The sequence below is a fragment of the Lates calcarifer genome, linkage group LG12 (genome assembly GCF_001640805.2).
Source record: "Lates calcarifer isolate ASB-BC8 linkage group LG12, TLL_Latcal_v3, whole genome shotgun sequence".
NCBI classification, from domain to species: Eukaryota; Metazoa; Chordata; class Actinopteri; family Centropomidae; genus Lates; species Lates calcarifer.
In genome coordinates, this window is record NC_066844.1 from 3,556,943 (window position 1) to 3,567,704 (window position 10,762).

Consider the following 10,762-nt stretch of genomic DNA (forward strand, 5'->3'; position numbering starts at 1 on the left):
AAGGAGGAGATCACAGCAGGAGGATGCACACACACACACACACACACACACACACAGAATGGTAATCCCATTCCCTTGCTGTCTATCACCCCTGGGGTTTCGGCTGTGTGTGAGTTCACTGGGCCAGTGAACCAGACGGTTGGTTTGTCAGTCAGTCAGTCAGCTGATTAACCTTTTACCTCGTCAGGCTGAAACTTTACCATTTAAACAGGGAAGAATCTAAAAGTCACTGAAGTTACAGGATTGTCTTATTCAGAGTTTTTATGATTAACAAATGACAGATGATAAAATGAATGTTGAGACCATCTCAGCGCTCATCTGAACATTAGTGCAAGAGATGCTTGGTGACAGATGCCAAAACTAAAACATCTGTCACCAAACAGTCACAAGCTTAACATGGTTTAGTCTGTCAAGAGGTTTATGCTGTAACTTTAATAAAAACCAGTCCACCAGTGAGTTAATCAGCATTTTAACAGGTTAGTGAGTCAGTCAGTGAGTGAGCATTTTGCCAATTAGTCAGAAAAGCAGTGAGTCAGATGTGAGTTGATGTTATCTTTTCATTGTCATAGAGAAATGACTGATTTCAGTTGACATTTAAAGCAAATAGGCCAGTTGGGAGTTCAGAGGTTACTGAAGTGAGGTCCAGGGTTCTCACAGGGATTTTTCACCCAGAGGTTTAAGTACAACATTTAGCAGAACAAGAACCGTTATTCAAATGCAGAGAGCTGCTGCGTTGAACAGGGGTATGCACTGCTCTAATTTTCCACCAGGTTGTGCAGAAAAGGTGGAACTAAAATCAACAGGAGGCAGAAAGGAAGGACAAAAAAACCCTTCTTCTTTGATTTAGTTACAGTGTAAATCTCTTTGATTCACAGTGGGTTTACATTTTTAAAACTCCTCCTTTCTGCAATATCTGTGTATGGAAACTGCAACATTTTAAAGGTTATAGAAAGATTGTTATTGTGTGTAAATAATTCTTAAAAAGCAAATTAGAGGGATGTTCATTTGCCTGATACAGTTTGGACTTAATAGTTGGCTTCTGAACTTGTTCTTAAGGTGTTAATGACCAATTTTAACTCAGCTTGACATACAACCGACACACTCATATGGTGACAAGACATGCAGCTGATTTTACTGTAGACTGCGCTGTCAGTTTAACAGTTAAACCGAGGCAGATGTGTTTGGGGTGTAATTTATGTGAAACAATTCAGAAATCCCAGAATTAACCCAGTGAGTCAAAAATTAAACCAGTGAGTCACTCGGCCAGCAAGAGGTTTAGTATTCAGAGCTGAAACCAGGCCAGTCAGTCAGTCTGCCAGTCAGCCTGTAGGTGGCACATTAACCCACTTATTCACTGCACACTGATACCTCCCCTTCGCTGGTGCTGCTTTAACAAAATGTCCTTTTCTGCCCTGCTGCTGTGATCCGACCTACATCAGCTGCTTCAGACAGAAACCCCATCCTCCAAATATGGAACAGCAGACTTTTTCAAATTGATCGTGCAGTGTGTGATTTTTTTTCCTCGTAAGATTATCCTGTATTTCCCCTTTGTTTGTGGAAATGCGGAGTGCATTTACACTCAGCAAAAATAGTTTCCATGAGACAGACTCCCGACAAGGCTGTGATTATCCCTAAATCTGGAGAATGCAGGCAGGAAAGGCATGCAAAAAGGAAGAGTTTATTTACATGTATGAATACACACATGGGTGTAGAGGAATTTAATTTACCAGGCTTTGGTTATCAGGACCAGACCTAAAGCATATTTTCACCCATTTAAGAGAAAAGAGCAGTGATTATTATTGAAAGAATAATAGATCGACTAATATGCTCTCTCTCTCTCTATATATATATATATATATATATATATATATATATATATATACATATATATATATATATATATATATATATAATGCCTTTCCATGTACATTTGTGAACTATCAGATGACCACCAACTGGACCTTCTCATGTGAAATAGGCGTGCGTGCGTATTTAAAGAGCTGGACATAAATGAGTGCGTATGGTCGGTAAAAAAGACTGTGGGCTCCTGTTACAAGATTCCTTGGAGCTTGCTGAGAACTCACGTGAACCGGGATTGACTCGCACTCCGATTGGCCGATGCGCCTGCACGTGTACCGGCGTATTCTTGCTCGTTATGTAACGTGTAATGCACAAGAGCAGTGACATAGGGCGGAGATGGGAGGGCTGCAGTATCTGAGTGGGGCTGTTTTGGAGTTCATTCATCCCAATGCAGAGTCTTATTGCCTATTTATTACAACATTTTATGTTTCTGCATTTTATCATTGCATATGTTTAATTTCCATATTATTATTTTATTTCCGTTTATCATTATATATACACAGAACTGCGGAATAAAACATATTAAATCACCAAAAGCATTTATGAAAGGCGAGCACACAATGTAAACACTGTAAATAATAATAATAAATAAATAAACATGTTTCCGTGGATTAAACATATGATTGCGCAGCAAATGAAAAACCGCAGAAAGCATGCACAGCAGCCTATATAACAGTAAGTTCGCTTTTAGATGTGTCCAAAAGCAACTGTGCATGAGCTGAAAGTGTAGCACAGACTATTTTACTTTGAAATTGTAAGGATAAGATGACAGTTTTAGATCTGTCTGTGGCTGTAGTAGTAGTAATAGTAGCCGGTAGTAGTGGAAGGAGGAGGAGGAGGAGGAGGGAGGAGTTGGGGCTAGATGGACGGATGGTGAAATACCCCTGCAAGAGTTGGAATTGGAGGACAACGTGGCTCTAAAAGTATTCCGTCTGCCTCTCTGCCTGTCTGTCTCTCTGTCAGACTACTACACTTCAATGTGGGGTGGGGGGAGAGAAAACATGCAGTAAAGTTGCCTGCCTCTAACATGCCATAAAAATACCGGACAGGCTTACTGTACCCACTACATTCTTCAATAATGATTGAGGAAAGTTTGTTTATTTTCTCTGGTATGAATCATAATATGCATGTGAACAGGGATTATTGTTAACTTTGTTCTGCTTAAAATAACAATGTGAAGAGTTTTAAATTGTGCGTGCTCATAACTCGGGGCTTCAACTGACGACGCCTCTTAGGTGAGAGACAGACAGGCAGACAGACAGGCAGTAAGACACCCGGCATCTCCTCACAATCCACGTGTGTTTCTGTCCCAACTTTTTACCCGCCACCGTTTTCCTGGAATTCAAGCCTGCAACGTATCACTCCGCCGAAAAGTCAACATAGACCCTAACTTCGATGCGAAATTAAAGACACTCGCACTCGCCCCTGTTTTTTCCGCATGGACTCGATCGAAACGGCAACCGACGACGGTTATACAGTCATGGGTTCGGTTGCCGTTAACGGTCTTTCGTCGGTTTTCACGTTTTGGCGCGATTTTTTTGAGGCGGAAGGTCACCGGCGAGCCTGGACGTATATTAACTGAGGGATCTCAACGGCCACACCTACTCTGTCTGATAGACGCGGAGGAGGAGAACCGCAGGACAAACGCATCATGCTCCCCTGTTCTCACTTTAATTTTACACGCAGAAAATTTTACTCTAGCAGATTATTCTAGTGTTATATCGCTCTCTGTGGATTTAATTGGATATTTCTGACATTTCCACGATTTTTCGTCATTTTGAATTCCTCTTCTGTAAGGACAGTTGAAGGTAAGGCAGCTGCACTGGGGTGAATTGAGGTTACTTAACGTTTGCTAACTTACATATGTAAGTCACTTCATGGCTGGGTGCTGAATTGTGCTTATGTGTATTTCTGTGTTGTATTTTGCGTTTTATGTCGTTTAAAGTGGTGAATTAGTGTATTAGATAGAGAGCGGTGGTTTCACGTGGGGACCCGGTGTTACCCAACCCACGCCGGTTTTTAAATGACCCTTGCAGCGGGTTAACCCTTGGATACTAATAGGACTTTGAGCTTTCCGTGTGCAGTGACTTAAATTTTTTCACACGGAAACGTGAACCATGTAGAGAGATGGCTTGCTACAGGTTGAATCTTTTTTAACAGATATTTTCAAATTGGTACTCAGTTTTGATGCAAATGTTCAACGAAGTCTGGTGCAAGCGCATGCAGTCAGCGCAACCTAACGGCAGAGAATGAAGCTTCAGCATATCTCCATTCAAAACCTCATTCAGAAATTAGTACATTTTATCTGCTCTAGTTAGTCTACAGTTTCGCACCAGCTGTGCCGAGTCGCCGGTAGTGTTAGTCAAAGGCGTGCGTTCATGAGCAATAAACAGTCGGTCACTGTTCTGTTGAGTGGGATAAATGTCATCATAAACACCATTAATCGCTTATTTTTACTGGCTTGTTACGGAGGAGACGTGTCTGTGTTTAAGTTTTGGCTCAGGTTTCCCAGGCTGCGATGGTAAAGAAAGGCAGCCTTTAAGTCTCAGTCTCTCTGCACCACACACACACACGGCTGCTTTGTTCTCCAACACAGCCTGCTGCACACACACATGCCATAGGACCCCATAGGAATATTATCGGATTTTTTTCCCCCCCACACCAAATAGACCTACATCCCGAGCCGTTCCAAGCCCATTTATGTTCATTTAATCAGTTTTGTCGCATTTTGCATTGTAATTTTAAATGTTTATTATATGAGTATATGTTCCTACTGTTTGGTATTATTACACAAATGTTCCTGTGGCTTTTTGAACGATAACCACCCAGGCTTTGTGCTGAGCGAAGTAGTTTTTCGATATCCTCCTGAAAGAAGTTGCGAAAGTGTCCAGATTTCCTGCAGTGAGGCTGAAGTGTTCGGTCATGTTTGTGTGTGTAACAGCAACAGAGGTTGTGTTGAGTAACGAAAAGAGAAAAGGAGGAACAGAAAAGCCATCTACCCTTTCTCTTAAAGTATTGTTTTCCGTGTCAGCAGGCAGCCGGGCCCCACTTATGGGTGTTTTCATTTACTTTCTGAAAAGGAAAAATGTAAATTGTGGAAAGAGGTGTAAAGTTTCTGCCCCTGTCTCTCCCAGCTGTTCCTATGATGTCATGGGCGGGGGTGTTAATCTTTGGGGTGATATAGGAGTCTCCTGGGGCTCAGCGGGGCGGGGCTACAGTGATGTAAACACAGTTAAAAGGTGGCACACTGCCGGCTGGGGTCTCAGTCTAGAGAAACTGGTTTACACTTTCACTACTACACGTGTTGCTGCTGCTGCTGCTGTGCTGATACGGAGCTGCTTTAAACACACTACTGACTGCGCTTCTCTGGATCTAAACTTTATAAAAGCTCTACTACCTCTCTGATTTTAATTTTTTTGTCCTGGTTTTTATTGTTGCTCTCCCAGATTCTACAATCAAAAATGTTGCAAAGCTTCGCTCAATCGCAGGATTGGCTTTACACAGAGCCGCTGCTCTTTGATGATGAGTTCTGCCAGAGTTTGATGAAGGACCTCCAGTCGCTGCCGACACCCCCCCAGTCCCCTCCTATGAAAGCCGGACTGGGTGGCACTAAGCCCCTGTCCAAGGAGGACCAGCTGAGCTACGTGTCGGACATCCTTCTGGAGGATCACGACATGCAGCTCAACTGGAACTGCGACTTCTTCCACTCCGATGCTGCAGAGAAGGAAGACGAGTCCATCCAGCCCTGCTCTCCTCTGGACGAGAGCAATGAAGACCTCTGGCGTTGCCTGACATCGGACAAGAACCTGGAGGAGAAGCTGGTCTCCTCGATGCTTGGCTCCAGCCCGCTGCTGTCTGCCATTGACACCAGCATCTTTGAGGAGATTGCTGGGTCCACGCTGGACTGCCAGAACCTGATGGACACTCAGGAACCCAGCGAGGCCACATCAGACTACGGATCAACTGGCGGCGAGCTGTCCACCTATTCATCTAGTGACTCTGGTGAGTTCAGAATTTATCCTCATTTTACACACATTATTTTCACTCAGATTAAAGTTAATCCAGAATGTATGGACTTGGAGGACGAGAGTTTTATTGATGTTATAGTGCTGATAGTTAGAATAGACTTTAATCTCACTCCTTGCCCAGAACAGCTTCACTGGCATTTCATTGATAATTCACTGTTAATGTTTAGTGGCACTGAGCCCAAATTGTTCTTTGCACTCAGCTTATCTGGACGCCGGCCACCCACCTATAATCTGCAGGAGTCTTTATGGCTTGAGGATGTTGTTGAAGCGTGGGCAGGGCTTTAGCTGTTGACTGAAATGAGTAGATGAGGGGTTTCAGGAGAGATAATTGACTGTGAGGAGGGTGTGTGTTTCTGTGTGTATGTGAGTGTGAGTGACTCACGTTCAGCGGTAACAGTTGCAGCTTCATCCATTAACTCCTAATGAGTCATTTTACCGACCTGAGCCCTGCGGCATCCCTGGCTATAAACCAGAGAGGAAGTGGTGGACTGGCATGCGTTGAATTGTCTTTTAAGTATTATTCAGTGTTAAGAGTTCCAGACTTTTTCCAGTTTGTGTTTTTAATTGTATTTTTTTACCCATTCATTTCATGAGTAAATGAATAGGCAGTTTTGTTTTCATCCAAAACACTTAAAGCACTGAAAATGTAACAACTGTTTATACACTTAACTGTTGCTGTAATCTTGAGTCACCTTCACTCATTATTAGAGTTTGCAAACACTTGTAAGCTGCTGTACATTTATGGCTGTTTACAGTATGCAAGATTTTCACTACTGACTGCTGTCGCACTGTGTGTGACTGTGTGTGTGAAGTCCTCATGGTGTTGCTGTGTACAGTGTCTACACTCTTGTTTTTGGTGTCAACATTCCTCTGAAATGTCGTCACACCATCACAGATCAGATGAAATTACCACAGGGGTCTAAAAAAACAGAAAACCCATCTAACCTGCCTCTCTTTTCTTCTTCTCTTCTCCCAACAGAAGAAGAAATTGACGTGGTGACAGTTGTCCGCTGTTCCTCCAGCCCTTCCCCTCTGCCCCCATTGGCTGACCTGTCTGCCCGTCAGCAGAAGCAGGAAGAGGAGCAGCGGGCTCTTCAGCGCCACCATTTCGAGATCCAGCTGCAACACAACTACGCTGCACCTTGCCCCGCCTCCCCGCCACCTTCCTCCTCTTCATCCACATCTTCAACCTCATCCAACAAGCGCTCAAGGGGAAGTGACGGGTCATCACGCTTCCACCACTCTTCTCGCAGCTCTTCCTCGTCGTCGTCCTCATCACGGTACCACCACCACCACTCGTCCCGAAACTCAACAGAGACGGAGGATGAGGAGGAGCGGCGGAGGACTCACAACGTGATGGAGCGGCAGCGACGCAACGAGCTGAAGAACTGCTTCATGCGTCTGCGAGACAACGTGCCAGAGCTGTCGCACAATGACAAAGCCTCCAAGGTGGTGATCCTGAAAAAGGCAAGAGACTGCATCTACAGCCTGGAGGATGAGAGCCACAGACTGCAGGCCAAGAGGGACAAACTGAGAGCCAAACAGGAGGAGCTGAAAGCCAGGCTGGAAAAGCTCCACAGCTAATGGACCAGGGGCAAACCATGGGCTGCATTTTTATCTGTTTAGAGACATTGTGCGTGTGTGTGAGGGGTTCGGGGGTAGACAAGGGAAGAGACTTTGTACAAAGAGAGGCCTGGGCGGGGATAAAGGATGGCGTGTCATGCTGAAAAGAGCGCACAAAGTTTGACATTTCAAATACTTTATGGCAACAATGGGTCTGGACTGTGTAGACTCACACACGCACACTGTTGCCCCGGACAAACACAACACACTCATTGCCTCAGAGCGGATCATTCTCATGCCTTGACTGCTGACTGTTGTAGAGCGTAGGATGTTTTTTAAAGTTGAAACGAGGACAGAGCAAGCAGATATTTAATTTTTTTTAGTTTGGCTGAATGCACACTGAAAGACAAAATCTTTTGTAATTGTTTGTTTTCCCTTGTGTCATCCCATTTGAGAACTGGGGTGACACAAGGCAGAAATGCCTGTTGGGTCAAATAACTAGAAGCCACAGCAGCTTAGTAGTTGAATGAAACTTGAATATTGTGTTTTCAGGATGTCTTATAGCCATACTAACCAGTGATCCCTCCACTCTGATAGGTGTGTGTTTGTGGCTTTGCAGTTATTTGGTCAACAGCACCGGTTCCAGCTAAATTCCAACTCTGATGCTAATTCAGTTTTTGATCAGGAAAAGGTTCTTCAGTGTGCATTCAGCCCTGTCTGGCCTCAGGCGGACCCTTGGGCCCAACACCACTCTGTTATCAGGTTCATGTGTAGATGACAATACTGTATTGACCAGGTTTGATACTGTACACATAACAATGCTTGGCAACAGTTCAGTTCATTAACAATTCACTCACCCCAGAGTGTGTGTGTTTTTAGAGTTGAGAAAGTGGAAATGACTTTGTGTATCTAAATGTTTGTCATTAATTAATTGATCAAATTCAGAAGTAGCCATATTAAACAGCATTCAGGTTTTGAGGTGACTGAACTGGAAAATGAACTGAACTGCGAGCCGAGCTGTTGTAGCAGATTAGCCAAAGTCAGGACAGAAAACCTCTGGATAACATTTTATTCTTGCATTGTCCTGGCATATTATCAGATTATTTAAAGGTTCTGGTTGGAGGAAGCTGCAATTGCAGCGATACTGTGACATTTAGTTCTGTAAAGCAGCCATTTTGACAAGTGGAAATTACGAAAAATGCTCAAGTTTTATTATGAGACGACCATTATAGTGGAAATTGTGTAAAATGTCTTTCTGATTGATTAGTCAGTGACCCTCGTGGATCAAATCTTCTTGGAAACTAGATTGTCTCTCTACACCTGATGTGTAAAATGAATCAATGTCCGTTGTCAGATGAGATTTGAACCGTGTACTTGTTAGATTAATGAGGGCCACTGACTTTGACCAACATTCCCCCATTTTAAAAGTCAGACAGCCTTCACCAGCAGCATTTTGTGCCCAGTTAATATGGACACAAAAAGCTGCTGAAGAGAGCTTTGACACCAAGTAATAATTTAGGGAGTTAAAAAGTTAAAACTGAGGCTGTACGTGTTCACCAGGAGCCTGTTGTATCCGTTTAATATCAGGTGTTTTGTTGAACTTGTACTTTGGGCTGGGTCTGAAGTTTGAAACGTTAATATTGGGGTTGAATATTTAATGGAATGCCATTTTATTCTAAATATTGTTAACCATTATTGTCAATGTGATCCATTAATGTGCTGTTTTAAAATAAGATGCACAAATGGCACAATATTTGCTTATTTGTGTCAAATGTCTTAAAATGCATCCTATTTTTATGAATAGAGCTCCTCCTCCCTCAGTCTGAGTGTACTTGAACAGACCCTGGTTGGTATAATTTTGGTGGTTTAACGGTAAAAACCTGTTCTGTCTTGAAATGCATTCTGTTCAGGACTCCTTGTCTCCCTTGTTTGATTATGTCGCTGTCTGGTTAAAACCTCATCTTCTTCCAACATCTAACATACTTTTTTAAGGCAGCTTCAGCTTCTCTGCTTTTCTGTCAAATGTCTCCGCTTTTTCAAATTGTTCCTTTGCGACAGAGAACTGCCTTCTGAAGATGCAATGAGGTTTTAACAAGACAGCAGTGATGATTTTTTTTCTCAGCATCATAAAACCTACCTCCACCTGGCTGCAGTCTGGTCCGTAATGTCTTGTTTTTTAGGTTTGAATATTGTACATATGTTTCTTTTCATATGTAAATATTTTTGTTATTGTATCATAAATTATTTTTGTCTTTTCTTTGTTTATTTTGAATTTAAGGATTTAACGAAACAGCACTTTTTTTTTTAAATATTGATGTAATTAAAGAAATGAATGAGAGTTCAACATCTGTGTGGTTTATTACATGTGCACACACACATACAAACACACAACCACTGATTGTACAGTGTGATACACAGAACAACAAACCTATACATTTTGATCTTGTGCAATACAACTTCAGGAAATTATAAAACAACAGAACAATAATGTGACATGCTGATGACTAAATGTGAACAAACAATATTTAAATCAAAGGCCTGAACTGAGAATATGAACCTTCAGTGTTTTGTAGGGTTCTAAGGATTTGGTGAGCTGGTTAAAATGTGATCCGCGAAGTTCTGTTTGAGTAGCAGATCCACAAGTTTGGAGGCTTATCAGCAGAACTGACAATAAGGAGGCTACAGAGATCACATAGGCTCACGTCTCCATACCCAAAGAGTTTTGTCCAAGCTTAATGAAGAACACTGGTTTTCACAGTGCTAAATCGTAACATGAGTCAATTTATCAGCTCTGACTGATGTGCAAAATCGTTGCGCTTCCTACTGACCAGCTCTATAAAGTTTGTCTAATTAGACTTCTTCTCAGGGCTGTACAGGGAGGGTACAGACTGTGCTTGATTCATGCTGCAGCCCAAACTACTGGGACAGAGCTTGAAAATGTTCAACCTCGTACTTGAAGCAGGAGCAGCTCTCAAAGTTGAGTTGGAGCTCCAACGTGGGAAACTGAATTTTACCCAGAAGCAGATGCTCTAACACTTAATATAGCAGCACCTACAGAAGTTGACATGGAGATGTCAAGTCAAGTCGCTGGCAGCCATGTTGATTGTTTGAATGCTGTGAATCGTGGGAGTTTTCAAGCTTGGAAGTCTGAATGTTTAACTTGGATATTTCCAATCTGTGCAACGCAACATGTTCTGCATTCTCCTGTTCCACCTATTAAGCTGAACAAACTCCAGCTGTTTGGTTTATGGAGATACTGCAGGTAACCTCCCCACATGGTTGCACCCAACTCCAATCTGAGCAGTGGGCTA

General features: G+C 42.7%; 1 protein-coding gene across 2 annotated transcripts; it reads left to right on the plus strand.

Moving 5' to 3' along the window:
• The first annotated feature begins 3,448 nt into the window (after positions 1 to 3,448).
• On the plus strand, positions 3,449 to 9,795 carry mych (myelocytomatosis oncogene homolog). 2 transcript variants are annotated; one of them, XM_018662839.2, is made up of 3 exons: positions 3,449 to 3,668; positions 5,307 to 5,862; positions 6,868 to 9,795. In XM_018662839.2, the coding sequence occupies exons 2-3, from the start codon at positions 5,322 to 5,324 to the stop codon at positions 7,470 to 7,472; spliced, it is 1,146 nt and encodes a 381-aa protein (XP_018518355.1). In that variant the 5' UTR covers positions 3,449 to 3,668; positions 5,307 to 5,321; the 3' UTR covers positions 7,473 to 9,795. The 2 variants fall into 2 exon arrangements, with proteins under 2 accessions (XP_018518355.1, XP_018518356.1); XM_018662840.2 differs by lacking the exon at positions 3,449 to 3,668 and having other exon boundaries at positions 3,715 to 5,862.
• Positions 9,796 to 10,762: the final 967 nt, after the last annotated feature.

Bases quoted from the DNA above. Each gene is read 5' to 3' on its own strand.
- mych (XM_018662839.2), top strand. From the start codon at position 5,322: ATGTTGCAAAGCTTCGCTCAATCGCAGGATTGGCTTTACACAGAGCCG. The intron at 5,863-6,867 runs GTGAGTTCAGAA...TTCTCCCAACAG, and splicing joins CTATTCATCTAGTGACTCTG to AAGAAGAAATTGACGTGGTG.